This window comes from Antechinus flavipes, chromosome 3 (genome assembly GCF_016432865.1).
Source record: "Antechinus flavipes isolate AdamAnt ecotype Samford, QLD, Australia chromosome 3, AdamAnt_v2, whole genome shotgun sequence".
Lineage (NCBI taxonomy): Eukaryota > Metazoa > Chordata > Mammalia > Dasyuromorphia > Dasyuridae > Antechinus > Antechinus flavipes.
In genome coordinates this window covers 250,530,026-250,549,483 of record NC_067400.1, presented here as the reverse complement: position 1 = coordinate 250,549,483, position 19,458 = coordinate 250,530,026, and the positions used below count along the sequence as shown (strand labels likewise).

The 19,458-nt window shown below is 33.3% G+C and overlaps 1 protein-coding gene across 3 annotated transcripts in view; it reads right to left on the bottom strand.

The window, feature by feature from the left end:
* Positions 1-19,458, bottom strand: part of TRAPPC10 (trafficking protein particle complex subunit 10) — a 96,176-nt gene that overhangs the window by 63,380 nt on the left and 13,338 nt on the right. For all 3 annotated transcript variants that reach the window (XM_051984878.1, XM_051984876.1, XM_051984877.1), the window contains exons 2-4: positions 5,016-5,097; positions 3,458-3,593; positions 1,804-2,000 (exon numbers count right to left, since the gene is read on the bottom strand). In XM_051984878.1, coding sequence (XP_051840838.1) covers positions 1,804-2,000; positions 3,458-3,593; positions 5,016-5,097 — 415 coding nt within the window. The remainder of the gene's footprint in view (positions 1-1,803; positions 2,001-3,457; positions 3,594-5,015; positions 5,098-19,458) is intronic.

Below are 19,458 nucleotides of genomic sequence, written 5' to 3'. Positions count from 1 at the left end.
GTAAATAACATGTAAACAGAGTAGAAAAGTAGAAGGGGCCAGATAGTGAAGTCTTAAAATGCTCAAAAGAATATTAGAGGAATTTGTTAAGTAGCAAAGGGATATGGTCAGAACTATGGTTTAGGAAAATCACTTTGGTGGCTATATGGAATCTAAACAAAAGTAGGTTTTTAACACAAAAAGTAGGTTTTTGTAAAGGTGAATGTTAAAAACTATTTTTGAATGTATTTAGAAAAATAAAATACTATTTTTAAAAATTGGGGGCAGCTAGGTGGCACCAGTCCTTAAGTTAGGAGGACTGGAGTTTATATTTGGTCTCAGACACTTAACACTTCCTGGCTATGTGACCCTGGGCAAGTCACTTAACCCCAATTGCCTCAGCCAAAAAAAAAAAAAAAAAAAAGACAAGCAGAGAGGCCAATTAGGAGAATACTGCAATAGCCTTCAGATAAGATATAAGGGCCTGAACTAGAGTGGTTGATGGCTGTGTAAACAGAGATTATTTTATAAAACCTTGGAATGATTGCTTTTCTATAAAGATTAAGTTAAATTCTTAGTCAATCCTAGCTAAGTTAATCTAACAGGCTCCCTTCCTTCTGCAGGAATTCAGTGCCCAACTGATATTCACTCTTAATAAAAACAACTGCTTTCCTTCTTGATGACTGCTGTCCCTTGAAGCACTTTGTCCTCTCAGTTCATTAACCAACCTAACTTCCATGACTTACTCTGTATTCTATCTTATACATCTTCAGGGATAGTTATATCTTTAGATTTCATTGTTAGCTGTAACTGTGCCACTTCTGAATTCTGAAATATCTTTCCTGTGATCAAAAAGTATAGTCCTTCCACCTATCCTACTGCCTCACTTCTCTTAAATCTATCTTTCATCCTTACTGACCTTTACTCAGTTTCTTTCTCTCTCTGTTCATGTTTCATTTTCCTCTCAGCAGTTTTTACTCTGAAGTTAAGCAATTAAACTATACTTAGTCCTCCATATCTGACTTTCTATGTACTCTTCCTGTACCACTTTTGTCCATGTGTGGCCACATAAAGAAGAGGAAAAAAGGCAGCCCTTCACTCCATGGATCTCAATGTATATTTATTCCAGTTCCATCTATTCCATCTCTCCTTTCTTTACTTCTCTCTCTTCTTCTCCCCATTCCTTAGAATATGTGTATGAAATTAAAAAAAAATTTTCACACAGCTTCAAATTTATCTTTGAACCACTACAGATTTAATAAATGGTCTAATTTTGTTTCTGATCAAAATGCACAAATAAAAATCAAGTATTTACTCAGCACCAACTATCTGCCCAGAAATGTGAAGAATTTTATTTAAAAAAAAAGGAATAAAAATGTACTCTGCTCCTGAAGAGCTTATAATCTTATAAAAGACAAGACACTTGGGGGGCAGCTAGATGGTGAAGTGGATATAGCACTGGCGCTAGACTCAGGAAGATCTGAATTCAAAACCAGCTTTAAACATTTAATACTTCCTAGCTGTGTGATCTTGAGCAAGTCACTTAACCCCAACTGCCTCACCAAAAAAAAAAAAAAAAAAAAAAAAAAAAAAAAAAAAAAGACAAAACACTTACATGGAGAATAAGAGTGTGAGTGTGAGTGTGTGTGTGTGTCTGTCTGTGTATGTATAATATCAAATATTCAACTGCATAGCGGTGACTTTATTTAATACTACAGGCTGTAGACAAAGATTGAGAAATTAAGGCATCAAATTTGGTAAATATAAAATAATTGTCTATTTTATTTGGGTGTTAGTGAAAAATAGGTGAAATTATATTCTTACCTGTCACTTTGTTTATTACAAAAATCATTTCTTATTTTGTCCACAATAGATGTGCGTGGAAGGATGTTGGTTTTGTTTTTTTTCTTGGCATCACTTTCAACTACCACTATTAACCAATCCACAGAATTGTGAGCTTTCAGGACATTCTGCCACTTGGTGATGTCATCTTTTAATGTAGCTTTATATACTTCAGTGTCCTAAAAAAATAAATTGTGAGTTATTGTAAAGGTAATTTGATATGATCACTTTAATTCTAGAATAAATTAATTTAAAATAAGCACACTGAACCATAGTAATGGTATTTTTAATTAAAAAAAAATCAGGAAATTATCTTAAACAGTATGCACTTTCGTGATAGGCTATAAGCCAAAATATGTATCAGTCAAAGACAACAAAGAAAAGCAATTTTTAAAGACCTCTATATTGTCCAACCCTGTCATTTCATCACTCTAAAGAATTCTCACCATGAGGAAACTCCTCTAACAGTGCAAATTAGCAGCTATTATACAATTTGTAATCCCCTAAAAACACTAGTCCAAAATGGGATACACAGACAATCCATTGAGGTGTGCTAAAAAAAAATGTTCAAACAAGAGAGAGCCAGGTTGGATTTGAATTCAGATCCTCCTGTCTTTGAGACCAGTGCTCTATCCACTGCACCAGCTAGCTGCCCCAGTTTGTTTTTTAAAGCAATAAAAGCACAGTGAGAAGACATACTACCTACATATTTTAAGAGTTTATAACATAAGTGCCCTTTTGATCGGCAAAAGATATTAGTAGGTTTAGACCAATCTAAAAGTTTTTGATTTAAAAGATTTTAACAATGAAAATATTAGACAAAATTAAGAATACATGTTTCAAAGAAATGGGAAAGCATAAAAATAAACGATCAAAATTCTCCCAAACTGACAAGATTATTAAGTAAGTATCCAAAAAAATCAAATGCATATATTTTGCAATTTATTTGGTCTTTCTACTCAGGGAAGGTTGTTGATGCTTATTAACTTGTGAATTGCATCAATAGCCTTCCCTGAGTTAATAACAATAACCAGAATAAAGGAGACTGTACATTTTTATATTCAGAAAGCTTGCCCTGTCACCCCTATTTACCTTAGTAAGATGTAAAGTGTCTTGATTTTCAAGGAAAATACAATGTTGGCCCATTGTATAACATACTACAGAGATTGTCTTTGCAATCTTTTTTTTTGTATTATCAGAGTCAAGCACAGGGAAAAATGAGTTTTGTATTGTGCTTTGATCAAATAATCAAACAATAATATCGATTAGTAGCAATTTAATAAATCATTTTAAGTCAGGTAAATATTGTCTATATAGGAATGGGAGCAGTAATTTTATTAAGTAAAGGCTCATAAAGTTTTCACTATACATAATTATCTTTTTACTCAAGTAGCAAAATCTATGAAATTGAATGTTTTCTATAAAACAAGTCACGAATGAACAACATAAAATTACCACATAAACACAGTTCTTTTAAGAATGAAGGAAGCAATAACAATGAAAAGAAAATATGAATGTAAATGTGGAAAAATTCAAAATGTTGTAAGAGACCAAACCAAAAATACAGTAAACTGTACTTCAATGCCCAAGTTAAAAAAAATCCATTTCCCACCTATCTTTTTTGATGAATACTTACACAGCATTCTGTCCAATAAATATGAAGGAAGGGGAAAGTAAGAAGGGCTTTGTTTCCTTCTTTCGGCAACAACTCCTCTTTGAATTGAACAAAGTTAGATTCTAAATGAATCATCTTTGGAGCACGACCATAAGACCTATAAACAAGTTGTAAAAACGAAAATAAGTTACTATATAAATTATGATTAAAGAGAATGCAAAGAAGAAAAAAGGAATAATTGTGGTTTTTAAAAAGCTGAAGCAGTTCTAAAATTCTGTACATTATAATCTAAAACTACGAGTATGCTCAAATCAAACACTTCACTGAAGTAAAATATTACATATGTTTATAATCTTAAATCCATATTACACATTCATAGAGATTACTATTGCCTAAAAGAGAATCAGAAGGCAATGCACGTGGTAAAATTTATCATCTCAAAAACTGTCTGGAGAGAAAGGAAATAACTGGCTACTGAACTCAATGAACTAAATAGAAAAAAAGAAAAAGATGTGACCAACTACAATAGCTTCAAATCAACCTATTCAAATGAACCAATATTGCTGAAAAATGGGAAATGAGAAAAAAAGGCAAAGATACTGACTTTAATTGACAGAAAGCAATCTTTCTAGTGAGGAGGCCCAAAGGGCATATATACCTGAGCCAGAAACATGTGATATAATTTGATCAAGTCAAAGGCAATACTTGTTCAGAATGTAAACTTACTTAAAGGATTGTACACTACAGAAAATATCATAAACAATAACCTTCATAAAATAGGGAAAAGTAGTACAAATGAAGACCGATTTGTAGAAAGGATTGAATGAGGTCCAATTGGGTTACATCATCCCAAGACCATTCATAAAAGGAACCAGCAGGAAAATAACATATGAAACATCTATCAATCTTGCTCTAAGGATCTATTGTTATCATAACTAACTGAGGAATGACCAGACTTGGACTCTTAATAATTCCATTCTCAATGAACTATACAAGAAAGTAGAAATCACACTCAAGAAGACAAGTTGACAGATAACTTCAAATTGAGGATATATTTTCAAGATAACAAAAATCTTTGAAAATGTCAAATAAAATATTAATTATAAAATATAGCAAGGAGGGGAAGATTTTTTAAAATGGAAAAAAATCAAGGAGTACAACCATTACTTAAAAAAAAGACAGAGAAGATTTTGCTACATAAGAGAGAAAAATGGATTTAGAGTTAAGAGGACCAGGGTTCAAATCTTATTTTTGCAACTTATCATCTGTGTGCCCTTGGTCAAATCATAATTTTTCTGAGACTCAAAGAGTTTGTACTAAGTATCGAATGTGGCTTCCAAGTCTAAATTTGTGATCTCATAAACAATGTAACTGCTGATTTACATACACTTCTCATTTTATTGAAATCTTTGAGAATGAACAATATATGTGTCAATGCAAATGGCATATAGGATAAGAAAACATGTATAGGGCTTAGTCTTTGTATTTGCTGGTTCATCATAACAGATTTTAAAAATCCAACTTTCCTTTTCCATTACACTAAGTACTAAAAAAAAAAATAAGAAAATAAATAAAGTACCTTCTCCACTCCATAGGTTCTCTTGGAAGCTGTTGAGATAGTGTAGGATAGACAGAAGCAAATAAATTTTGATCTCCAGCACCTACAAAGGTTAGAGAGAGAAATCCAGTTATGGAATGCCAAGATTATAGAAAATACAGGCTCTACGTTACTGAATTAAAAAAAAACACACTGTAAGATACAATAAAACTTGCATCATAAAAATATATCTCGGGTTTGCATAGGACTAGTTATTATAATGCCTTTAAGTCATCAACATTGAAATCTTACTTGAGAAGCAGTTGACCCTTAAATAGAGGTTCTAAATATTTTATATTCTATGATTTATGCTAAGAAAATATAGCCTTCTAGGCTAGTATTCTAATAGGGGTGGTAGATTGTCATGATGAAATGTAGAATAACAACTTCAAGGTGGTATTTCTAACTTTAAGACTATAAAAAAGGTGTTAAAGAAGGTCATGTGAAAGTGTAAAATTGTCATCATTAGATGGAAAGGAATATTACTAGTTTAACTAAGTTCATAAAACTTCTTTAAAATGTGTTTTAAAATGTCCCCAGATAATAGTTTTTAAAAAACTAGTTGCCCAAATCTGGGCATAGAACCGCAATCCTTAGATTTAAAAAAAAAAAAAAGGATTTTAAAAAAAAATAGGTAATTTAGTAAAGTTAGTTAGTTACTAAGGAAATAGTTTCAGTCTTTTTTTCAGCTTTTTGTTTCTTAACTATAAGTGAAAAGAGAAGAAAGGGGATTTGATAAAAGTTATATGTGCCTAAACAAAAAGAATTAATCCCAATACGACTGGCTTGAAATTTCTAAACTGGTTAATTCATAACAAACTACATATAGTGGAAAGACAACTAGATTTGGAGTCAAAAGATCTAGGCTCAAACCCTGGCTCTGCTTCTACTATCAACATTTCAATATGATTTTCATATTTAAAAAAAAGCAAGCTACAGATAGTATTCACACAATTTTATGTAGAACTTTTAAAATCTACTATGCATATGGAAATGTATTTTTATTTGATGTTTAAGTTCAGAATTAAAAAAAAATAAAAATATAACTCAATATTTTTAAAAAATTTAAATAGAATTTCAAGGCAAAAAATAGATAGTTCTTTTAAATTCAATATGGCAGATGGGGAGGGGGGATTCTGAACTTAGTTCAAATTTTGGTTCTTCTACTTACTACATTTGATGTTGGGTAAGCTCTCTTCTAGGGTTTCAGTTTCAATGTCTGTACCATGTAGAACTTAATGGGCTAAGTCACCATTATTGTCTCTTTTAGCTCTAAGTTACAATCCAAAAATAACTTGATCAAAATGGATTGTAGTTTTAGTTCCAAAAGAAATTTGTTAAGTCATCTAATCAAACCCCTTCATTTTATAGACAGGGAATCTGAGGTTTAGAGAGGAAAGTGATTTTTCCCAGGGTCACAGAGGGCCTAAAGGGTAGGGGCACAATTTAAACTCTGTTCCTTTGTCTCCAAGTTCTTCACACTTTCTAAAGCACCAGAAGGGATTTAAAATACTAATTTATCTTTAGTTTTGGAATCATATTTATATCAGATTGCAGGTTAACCAAACATTTTCACATATGCTACCTCAATTTAAACCTAGATATTTAACATTTGGATTTATATTTAGAGTGCCTGAACTGCAAATGATTTTGCCAAGTATAAATTGAGACTACTACAAAGGTATGCCTGTAAACCAAATAGCAATGTATTAAATCCTTTGTTTAAAGAGGAGACACTGGAAAATGTATGACAATGTAAAAATAAAAGACAGCAATGAAATTAATTTTAAAATCAACAGTTATACCTATTTCTACAGTCCTTTCCCAGAAAGTTTATGGATACTTAAAAGCCATGTCAACAACAAAGAATTTAAAACCAAACCAAAGCAAACAACCCTAAGATTAAAAAAAAAAAAAAAAATCAATAAAACCAATTGATATATTTTCAAAAATCTGTCAACTGCAATGATCCACACCTATAGGCCCCTAATTTCTGCAAAAAGAAAAAAAATGAAGAGATATCTTCTCACTTTGCTGGGACCAACTGTTCTTTATAATTTCATACTATTCACTACAATTTTAAGAGGGAATGTAATCCCATGGAATTAAGTCTGGAGAGTTAGTATCTACTATCATTCTGGAGAGGATGTCAACTTTCTTTTTTCTTTTCTTTTTTTTTTGATAACTTTTTATTGACAGAACCCATGCCAGGGTAATTTTTTTTTTTATAAATTTTTTATTTAATAATTACTTTATATTGACACTCGTTTCTGTTCCGATTTTTTTTCCCCTCCCTCCCTCCACCCCCTCCCCTAGATGGCAAGCAGTCCTATATATGTTGGATATGTTGCAGTATATCCTAGATACAATATATGTTTGCAGAACCGAACAGTTCTCTTGTTGCATAGGGAGAATTGGATTCAGAAGGTATAAATGACCCGGGAAGAAAAACAAAAATGAAGATAGTTCACATTCGTTTCCCAGTGTTCTTTCTTTGGGTGTAGCTGCTTTTGTCCGTCATTTATCAATTGAAACTCAGGTCTCTTTGTCAAAGAAATCCACTTCCATCAAAATATGTCCTCATACAATATTGTTGTCGAAGTGTATAATGATCTCCTGGTTCTGCTCATTTCACTTAGCATCAGTTCATGTAAGTCTCGCCAGTCCTCTCTGTATTCATCCTGCTGGTCATTTCTTACAGAACAATAATATTCCATAACATTCATATACCACAATTTACCCAGCCATTCTCCAATTGATGGGCATCCCTTCATTTTCCAGTTTCTAGCCACTACAAATAGGGCTGCTACAAACATTTTGGCACATACAGGTCAGGGTAATTTTTTACAGCATTATCCCTTGCACTCACTTCTGTTCCGATTTTCCCCCTCCTTCTCTCCACCCCCTCCCCCAGATGGCAAGCAGTCCTTTATATGTTAAATAAGTTACAGTATAGAGGATGTTAACTCTCACAGTTGAAAAGACTACTTAATCACAAAGATATCCTAAAAAAAAAAAAAAAAAAAAACACTTTTCCTGAACTATGAATGAAATAGGTTAACACTCTAAGGAACTTCTTTCCTGAAAGGAACTAGTGAGTACCAAAAGGACAAAAATTACCCTCCCCACCCATGTACTTCTGACTTTCCAGATTTCTTCCTGACTCAGCTGCCTTCCCATCCTGTAATATATGCCATGCCAGCCCAGTTCTTCCAAGGTGAGTTCTATCTGGGGGCCTACAATTTGGGGACAGGCCTAAAGTGACTGTGATTCATTCACCTTCTATAATTCACTTCTGACTCTCTGTATTTTACCATCATAGTCTCACACAGATATCTGAATTCCCAATACTCAGCATAATTACCCAACAAATAGTACTCAATAAATGACTGATGCCTACCTGTCTAACAGATTTTTTTCCCCTTAACAGTTAACTGTTGTCTTGCAAAGAAAGAATTCCTGAAAGGGATCTTTTAGTTATCAAGCTATTTAGAGTCATTTCTAAGGATTTGCAAGGTTAAGAAGGACTCAACAGGAAGTCAGTGTTCTTGGCTACGATCTTACTCACTTCAATACATTACTTAAATATTAGATGTGTCTTATATTGCTTGTTACATTATTAATAAACGGAATTACTAGTTATCCTAATGTTTGTTTAAACTTATGAGAAGGGTCTGGACATATACAGGGTGAATAAAAGCATAGAAGAAAATTAATAATAGTGGGGTCCTAAAGTAAATTTACTAATTAATGAGAAAGACTGAACCTCTACTAAACTTATGAGGAAATTATCAAAACATAGTATTTGATAGTGTTGGAAACGGAAACACGAATTTATAAGATGAGTCCAATAAGCAGGCTGTTGGGTAGGGGTTAATGTCATTGTTTACTTAGTATAGCCTACCAAACAGCTCACCAATCAAATTCTACACAGGCTACACATTGATCTTGGTTAGTTATTCCTAAAGCCTGCTAAAGGCAATAAAAGGTTATATTCTTCTTCTTCCTTTTTTAAACAATAAATAGGATCTTATAGCTTCTATATTTTATGTAAGTTTATATCTCTTTGTCAATCATGAAATAGGAAAGATGTTGTTCTCTACAGAATATCAATCTTAAGTCATTGAGAGAAGTTAAAGGAATTCAGATTAATACCTCATACCCATCAGTTTGGAAAAGTTGACAAAAAAATAAAATTACCGTTGGACAGGGTGGGGGAAAAAGGGCATTAATATTCTGTTGATAGAGCTGTGAACTAGTCTAGCCATTGTGAAAAGCAATTTGGAACGATGCCAAAAAAGCTATTAAATTTTTATACTCTAACCCAGTGATACATTAACTAGTCTATACTGCCAACAAGACCAAAAAATAAATAAAAGGAACCTTATGTACAAAAACATTTATAGCAGCTCTTCTAAGGTAAAGATTTAGAGTTTGGATATATAGAGGTGAGTAAAGCTTAGGAGAAAATTAAGTTTTTCTGATTTAATTAATAAAACGGGGGTCTCAAAAGTAAATTGACTAATTAATGAGAAAGACTGAACATTTATTAAACTTAAGAGAAAATATCAGAACATAATATTTTATAGCCTTGGAAACTGGGACTAGAATTTATTTGAGGAGGTTCCAAAGCTGAAAAAGTTATGGCAAATCAATGTGACAGAGTAATATTATGCTATAATAAATGACAAAGGAGATGGTTTCAGAGAATGCTGGGAAGACTTGATGTAGAGTGAGATGATTTGATGAATTAGGATAAAGTAATCTAGAATGAACTGAGCAGAACTAGGAAAACAGTAATATACTAATAACAAGATCATAATAGCAAACAATTTTGAAAGACCTGGGAATTCTAATGAACACAATAACCAAGCACAATTTCAAAGAACTCATAATGATATATTATTGCTTACCTCTTGATAGAGAGGTGATGGACTGAAAGTATAGACTGAGCCATATTTTTCTTGACATGGCCAATATAGAATTTGTTTTGTTTAATTATACATATTTGTAAGGAGGTCCACCCTCTTAATGTTTCTAATTGAGGGGAGAAAAGTGGAGGCGAAAGAGGCAGATATTCATTTGAAAATAAAATAGAATAATTTTTAAAAGAAAAAAAGAGTTCAAAGGGTTCAAAGATGGTCCCAGCCACAGACTAAAAAGCATTTTTTTTTTTTACAACATTTTTACATTTTTACAACATGAGTAGACAAGCTATTTAGTAATGAATTATTTGGTCATGGCACTCCATTTAATAAATAAAAAACCATAAATTACACAGTCCTGTGTGGCTGCCATCTACTTCTGTAGCAAGAATGGAACAGTGATTAAAAAGGGAAAAAATCCACAAGATTTTTAGATAATCTATAAACTTTAACTTGACTGTTGGTCTTCTAAAGACAATATCCTTTCTTGCCACCTCAATGAATATACTTAAAAAGGAGCTGAATGAGATCAATCTTGCCATAAACAAAAGTAGGAAATAGAATTAAGTTGGAAGTAAGTTACAGCTAAATGGAAAAATGGTTTGTGAGTTAGTCTTAGAGGTAGTAAGACACTATCTCTAGGGGTATTACAGTACATAAAAGTCAGTATTTGAAAGACTACAATGAAAATGGCTGCACTTTATGTACCAACATCACTGGCAAAAGTAGAAATATTCTACAAAGAACTCAATAAGATCTTCCAAGTTAACTCAACACTAAACCTGTACAGTTAAAGACTTCTAACCTAAACAGAAATCTTATATCTTTGTAACATGAATAATCTAAGATTTTTGACAGCTATTTTCACTATCTGGAACATGGATCCACTGCACATGTATGCTGACATCCTATGTTCTTATTAGAGAATCAGAAATCACATTAAAAGCAACAAAGAAGAGAAAAAGCAGCCAGATCAGATCAAGTGAATGAGATCTGAGCTTCAGATAACACAACTGTGATGGTATTAAGTATTTGAAAGGAGAAAGGATACCAAATGTGTGAGAAGAAAAAAGAATCTTAGACTTTTTAAATATTGAAATGAGATGGAGAATATAACAAAATAATTACCATACTTCCCTATTTACACAAATCTTCATTAAATTTATCTTCACAAGACTTTGGAACATCCTTCATTGTTTTTTGCTCAGAAGCCTTTTGTGATAACTATCAGAATCAGAAGTCCCATCACATATGACAACTTAAGAATATTATGTAGTTTCCAAAATTAGTTTGAACCTCTAAGCACCAAAATCCATTAATTTTTAAAAGTCTAAAATACAAAATGAGCAAGCAAACACATATAATTATTTTAAAATTCACTCTAATTATATAAAAGGGCTACTAAGATCTCAAAAGATCTAGTAAAAATTTAGTTTGGGGAGTTTGTTCATCAAAAATCATGATTACATCATATGTGGGTAGTAATTTTGACTCATTACAAAAGAAAGTCACATGCATGGAAGAACTAGTCATACTAAGCAAAGAATCTGCAATAGTCAGAAATTTGAATATTCGTGGATTATAAAAAGAGGAAGGTTGGTCTCAAGGAATGAATGTAGGATAATCCCTTTCCAAATGGGAGTGGGCATAGGAAGAGAAAGGGAACAGAAGAAAAAGGACTAGTTTCTTCTGGAAAGGAAGGAAAAAAGTAGAAAAAAGGAGGAAGGCCATGAGTAAGTAACATGACAAAAGTTGCAGTTTTTTCTCTCGGAAACTACTAGACCATGAAGATTTGATGGTCTGTTTATATACAAGGATTCCAGTTGAACTAAGAACTTATCAGGCTGGTGCAGACTAGCCTTGCAAATTATGTCAGCTGTGGCAGGAATAGTGGTGGTGGGTAGAGGGAGGGGCCTTAAACCTTGACTTATTCAGGGCCTCCTGAATAATATGGGTATAGTGTTTATGGAAAAAAATAACATAAGAAGACAAGTTCAGAGGGCCCCTTTATATGTTGAATAAAACACAAGCAAAAAAGTAACAAAATGCCTAGAACTGACATATCGTGGAATTTTTTGTTTTGTTTTTTAACAAAAATCAATTTATATTCCATTTATTTTAACCAACAGAATGAACTTTAGTTTCTTTTTTTCTGTTGGAGATTGGGAGAGAGTATATAAGAAAGGAAATAAGTGGGAATGAATTCTTTGGCCATTATTAGGATTATCAAAACCCTTTTAAATAATGCTAACTTTAGTTATATAAAAGTCATGTCAATTGTTGTATTAATCAGTATGTAATCCTGCTTTTAAAAATCTGCTTAAGAAGAAAGACTATAGAACCTATTTACAAAATCATTTAAATCAGCAAGAAAGAAGGAAGACTACAAAAAAATTTTTATAGTAAATAAGATTGTCTCAAAAAATCTAATGATCTGACCTAGAAAAAATAACAACAAAATTCATATGGAAAAACAAAAGGTCAAGAATATCAAGGGAACTAATGAAAAAAATAAAATAAAATGAAGGTGTCCTAGCAGCCCCTGATCTAAAACTATATTATAAAGCAGCGGTCACCAAAACCATTTGATATTGACTAAGAAATAGATTAGTTGATCAGTGGATAGGTTAGGTTCACAGGACAAAATAGTCAATAACTTTAATAATCTAGTGTTTGACAAACCCAAAGATCCCAACTTTTGGGATAAGAATTCACTATTTGACAAAATCTGCTGGGAAAACTGGAAATTAGTATGGCAGAAACTAGGCATGGACCCACACTTAACACCGTATACCAAGATAAGATCAAAATGGGTTCATGATTTAGGCATAAAGAATGAGATTATAAATAAATTAAAAGAACATAGGATAGTTTATCTCTCAGACATGTGGAAGAGGAAGGAATTTGTGACCAAAGAACTAGTGATTATTATTGATCACAAATTAGAAAATTTTGATTATATCAAGTTAAAAAGCTTGTGTACAAACAAAACTAATGTAGACAAGATTAGAAGAGAAACAATAAACTGGGAAAACATCTAAAGGTTCTGATAAAGGCCTCATATCCAAAATATATTGAGAATTGACTCCAATTTATAAGAAATCAAGCCATTCTCCAATTGATAATGGTCAAAGAATATGAACAGACAATTTTCAGATGAAGAAATTGAAACTATTTCTAGCCATATGAAAAGATGCTCCAAGTCATTATTAATCAGAGAAATGCAAATTAAAACAACTCTGAGATACCACTACACACCTGTCAGATTGGCTAGGATGACAGGAAAAGACAATGCTGAATGTTGGAGGGGATGTGGGAAAACTGATACATTGTTGGTGGAGTTGTGAATACATCTAGCCATTCTGTAGAGCAATTTGGAACTATGCTCAAAAAGTTATCAAACTGGGCATACCCTTTGATCCAGCAGTGTTATTATTGGGCTTAAATCCCAAAGAGATATTAAAGTAGGGAAAAGGACCTGTATTTGCAAAAATGTTTGTGGCAGCCCTTTTGGTAGTGACTACAAACTGGAAATTGAATGGATAACCATTAACTGGAGAATGGCTTGGTAAATTGTGCTATATGAATGTTATAGAATATTGTTCTGTAAGAAATGACCAGCAGGATGAATCCAGAGAGGCTTGGAGAGACTTACATGAACTGATGCTAAGTGAAATGAGCAGAACCAGGAGATCATTATACACTTCAATAACAATACTATATGAGGATCAATTCTGATTGGCAGTGGATTTCTTCAGAATGAGAAGATCCAATTCAGTTCCAATTGATCAGTGATCAACAGAACCAGCTACACCCAAAGAAAAAACAATGGGAAATGAATGTGAACTGCTTGCATTTTTGTTTTTCTTCCCAGGTTATTTTTACCTTTCTAAATCCGTTTTTTCTTGTGCAACAAGAGAATGGTATAAATATATACACATATATCTAAGATATATTTTAACATGTTTAACATGTATGAAACTGCCTGCTATCTAGGGGAGGGGATGGAGGGAAGAAAGGTAAAAGTTGGAACAGAAGTGATTGCAAGGGTCAATGTTGAAAAATTACCCATGCATATATTCCCCTAGATAGTACAAAACTCTGAGAAGTTGAACTTTTATTTGTAATTGGGATTATCTTTTTGGAACCAAGTCCCACAAAGAGCCAGTCCAGGAACACATCATTCAGTGTTTACAACCCTTGGGGACAGGAGTTTTGACTGCTCCAGCATGCTCAACTCTTTCCTGACTTAGGACCCAGACAGCCAGGGGCTGCAAGCCACTCACAGTCAGCCAATCCAAAGATCATAGGCCTCTTTCCCTCCTAGGCAGTCAGCCAACCCCCGTCCCACCACAAACAGAAGACTCACCTATAACCCTTGATCCAATCCTCTCTGAGCCACTGACAGGTCTGGTTCAATGCTGGCTATCTTTGCTTTACTGATTTTGTGATTCTGACTACCCTTTTCTTAGCCTCAGGCTTCTTCTCTCTAAAATGAGATTTTTCAGAACCTTTGATTGTAAAAATGTTTTCCCAGTTTATTGTTTCCCTTCTAATCTTGTTTGCATTTGTTTTGTTTGTACAAAAACTTTTCAATTTGATATAATCAAAATTTTCTATGTTGTGGTCAATAGTGATCTCTAGTTCTTCTTTGGTCATAAATTCCTCCCTCTTCCACAGGTCTGAGAGATAAACTATCCTATGCTCTTCCAATTTATTTATCATCTCATTCTTTATGCCTAGATCATGAACCCATTTTGACCTTATCTTGTTGTACGGTGTTAAGTGTGGGTCAATGCCTAGTTTCTGCCATACTGATTTCCAATTTTCCCAGCAATTTTTGTCAAATAATGCATTCTTATCCCAGAAATGGTGTCTTTGGGTTTGTCAAACACTATATTATTAAAGTTATTGACTATTTTGTCCTGTGAACCTAACTTATTCCATTGATCAACTGATGCTGAGTGAAATGAGCAGAACCAGGAGATCATTATATACCTCAACAACGATACTGTTTGAGGATGTATTCTGATGGAAGTGGATCTCTTCGATAAAGAGAGCCTTAATTGATCAAAGATGGACAGAAGCAGCTACACCCAGAGAAAGAACACTGGGAAATGAATATAAACTGCTTGCATTTTTGTTTTTCTTCCCGGGTTATTTATACCTTCTGAATTCAATTCTCCCTGTGCAATAAGAAAACTGTTCGGTTCTGCACACATATATTGTATCTAGGATATACTGCAACCCATTCAACATGTAAAGGACTCTTGCCATCTGGGGAAGGGGTGGAGGGAGGGAGGGGAAAAATTGGAACAGAAGTGAATGCAAGGGATAATGCTGTAAAAAATTACCCTAGCATGCGTTCTATCAATAAAAAGTTATTAAAAATTTTTTTTTTAAAATGAGATTTTTCTACTAAACTGACAGCTGAGGTTTAATTGTACACAATGTGTAATTCTTCATATCCCTACCTTTTAAAATTGCAAAATAAAGGGATGTATGTCTCCATTGGGAGGGGGAAGGGGAGAAGAGGAGAAACTCCTTAAAAAGCAGCTCATTGAAGAAAATAATTCCTTAAAGATTAGAAATGGGCAAGTGGAACTAATGATCCAATGAGGAAATAAGACAACAAAATCAAAAGAATGGGGTAAAAAAAATTAAGTATGTCATTGGAAAAACAAATGATCTGGAAAATAGATCCAGGAGAGATAATAATTACTGGGCTGCCTGAAAGCCATGATTTTTTTTTTTTAAAGAGTCTACCCATCATCTTTCAAGAAATTATCAAGGAAAACTTCCTGATATTCTAGAACCAGAGGTATAAAAAGAAAGTACAAATGAAAATCCAAGAGAAGGGAGATATTTCAAGAAGAACAATACGAGATGGAAATAAGAATTAACAAGTCTAAATAGGATGGCCATACTATCACAATAATTTCCAGAGTGATTTAGAATAATAAGAAAGAAATGACTAGCACCTAAAAGGTCAGAAATCAGAAAACTAAAAAAGTGAAGAGGAGACCCTGAAACTCTGAAAATCCTTGAAGGAGAAAATCTCCTTCAACTCTGCCTCAGTGAGGGACTTTGCCCCAGGGACAAACAGTTTCACCCTTGTTATCTGGGTGGGGTCGGCTCAGTCCTGAAACTCACTGAATTCAATTCAAATTCTAGCTCAAGCTGAAAGCCACCAAGGAGCCAATTTGGTACTCCACTCACAGGTCCCCTTCAGCTAAATCCCTCATTATAAAAAGAGTCAAACTAAAACCCTCTTTGCAGAGGTTCCAAACATGCCAAGCTCCATGTTTAGCATGCTAAGGGCCTCTGTCCACTGGAGTACTCTTTCCAGTGCCATATTCTCTTTACCCTCACCTATTTCCCTAACCAGACTTAATGCCTCTCTGTCAGGATTTCTAACCTTCCTTCCAATCCCTATAATAAACCCATGTACTTGTTAAAGTTTATATTGCATATTTCTGGCTGCTTGGAAATGATAAAAGTGGAAAAATAGGTTTTCGAGTCTGTAAATTCTTTTACAGAGAACTTCCACTCCTCCAGAAGGGAGTCCCCAAAACTTCCTATCCTTGGGCCGAATCCCAAGGGGCTGCAAGGGAGCCAAACCTCTCCATTTGGTTCCCTGATCCCTGAACCTGCCACCAGACCTTATCATTTAACTCCCTGACTACCAGAAACCCTAATTTCACTTTGGTTCCCTAAATCTAAACCTCATCAAAAGGATTCAACAATATAATCAAGAGAATTGTCAAATGTCTCCTCTGCTCAAGAAATTTAAGTGACTCTAACTTAAAATATGCTAAAATATAAAATAAAACACACTTAAGTATATACTAAAATATATTTAAGAGAACTTAAATATTTGAAGTCATCCAGTATCTGATTCCAACTATTTTTTACTCTCAAATATACTTCATTCTATGCAAACTGGCCTTCTTTCTATTCTCAACACAGTATTCCACCATCCACCTCCATTTTCCCCTCACAGGTTATTGATTCTCATTGCCTATAACAGTCTACCTCCTCATCTCACAGAATCCTTAATTTCTTTCAATTAAGGTACCATCTTCTAAAGAAGGGTGATCTTTCCAGAATTCTCTCAAACTGCCATTAGTGACTTCTTCTCAAAATTACACTGTTGATACTTTACATAATTTATATGTATTCAACTATTTTTATATTATTTCCCCATGGCAGAATTCCTTCAAGATATGGGGCTGCTTTACTTTAATTTCTATACACCTAAAATTTGACACAAAGTATGCTATTTAATAAATTCTTGTTAATAAATAATTTTTCTTGAAGTTACGACCATCCTTCCAGTTGCTAGACAAGGTATACAATACTGAATCACCTTTGACTTCTCTTTTCTCATTCCAAATATCTAAAAAGCTGTCAATTCTTATAAAGACTGCATCTGCAACATCTCTTGCACTAGTCCCTTTCTCGATACTCACAAAATTACCTCTGTTGTTCAAGCACTTATAACTTTTTTCAATATTATTTCTGTACTAGCCTCCTAATTGGTCTTCCTAACACTTGTTTCCATTCTAATCCAACCAGATAACTGCCAAAGTGGATTTTCTAAAGAGGAAGTCTGACCAAATGACTCCCATGCTCAATAGACTCAAACTATTATCTCTAGAATCTTATTGATTTTCTCTTCCATATTCTTGTCTTTGTAAAAGTGAATTCCTTCCCCAAACTCAGCCTCTTACTTTTGAAACTCAGCTCAACTGTCTAATTACTTCTTGATCCCCTAAGTTGTTAGAGCTTCCCTCACTATTGTATGTTTTGTGTGTGTTTGTGTCTACACACGATAGAATCTCCCTGAAGATAAGATCTGTTTCATTTCTGCTTCTGTAATCATATTGCCTGGCATATGGAATACATTCAATATTTGTCAATTGATTAAAATGAAAGAAAAGGCTGAATTATTAAAAATGTTTCAAAAACACAAATTTGTTTCAATTCAGCTGCCATATTAGAAAACATTTTGAGCATAATGCAAATTTTGAGTTTGTGTCTAAACAATTTCTTCCATGACAAACAGCTAAGGTTTCTAAACTCAGAGTTCAAAGATGAGGTTCATGTAGCCAGGGGTACAGACTAAGTAGTAGCTTGAAGTAATGAAGTGGACACTATTTACTGGAGTATTTATATATTTCTTAACTGTGTGCTGCTACTTAAAAATTTTTAAATGGCTTGTACTCCCCAAATTAGCTATTCTTGTAAAAGCTATTCTAGTATATAGGGAAAGCTGGTTCTTTAATGTCCATTTATTCTTTACTCTTTAATGACCATTCTTGCTTTAAAAAAAAAAAAAAAAAGCTCCAGGTGCTAAAGATCTTTGGCATGCTTTGGCTAAGCAGAAGAATCTTAAACAAATTAATCTAGAATTGGATTCGAATAAGGAATAAAAGAGCAGCTCACTGTTAACATGCAAGATACACATAGTAAAAAGGTCACTGAAAGAAAAAAAAAATATATATATATATATATATTTGTTATATAAATAATAACAAAACAATTTAAAGAACTGGGAAAAATAACTAAAAAAACCCCAAAACACTAAATAATGACATATGGGGAAGAGACCATAAAAATAGCTAAGAGATTGTACACAAATTCAGCTCACTTTTATCATTTCCAAACAGCCAGAAATATGCAATATAAACTTTAACAAGTACATGGAGAGAAAACTAAATCCCCACATCCAAAGAAATACTATCAAAAAGAAATGATATGAAATATGAGAATGGGAAGTGAAATATTCAAAAGAGAATACTTTTTCAATAATTACAGTTAGTGTCCCAGACAATTAGATGTAGTTAGGGGAAAATTAATGTCCCAGAATAATGGTCCCAGGAAAGTCAACTGGTTGCAAAGCCTAATAAAAGAATTTAAGATAAAGATGAGTGACGTTAGACCTCTTAATGAATTAAAAAGAAGACTACAGTTGAGAATGGGATAAAAGATATTATTAGGCAAAACAATGGACATTCTGAAAAACAAAAATGAAATACAATTTAAAAATCCAATCAATCATCAAAAAGTGAAGAACAAATGATTCACCAATAGTCAAAACAATTGACCTAGAAAACATGGTTTGAATAAGCTATGGTCTTCCAGAAAAAGAAAATAAAACACTCCAGAATACCATATTTTAGTAAATTTCAGGGGAAAAGGTTTACTACCCTGATACATTGCCCCTAAAAAAAGACTGTCTCTACCAAAGCAAATCAGCAATTATACTCTGCAACTAATAACTCTAATACAGCCTTAAGGAAGTCAGAAGTTAAGCCTATTTTTGCAAAAACCATATGCATCAGATACAAGGTTTGAACCCAGACCTTCCTGACTTAGAAGTGAGCTCTCTATATACTACTCATGCTATCACACAGCAATTATGCTGTCTGTAATTTGCTATAGTCTTAACCCTGAAAGAAATAGAGTATAGTAGTCAGAGTTGATATGCCTAATGA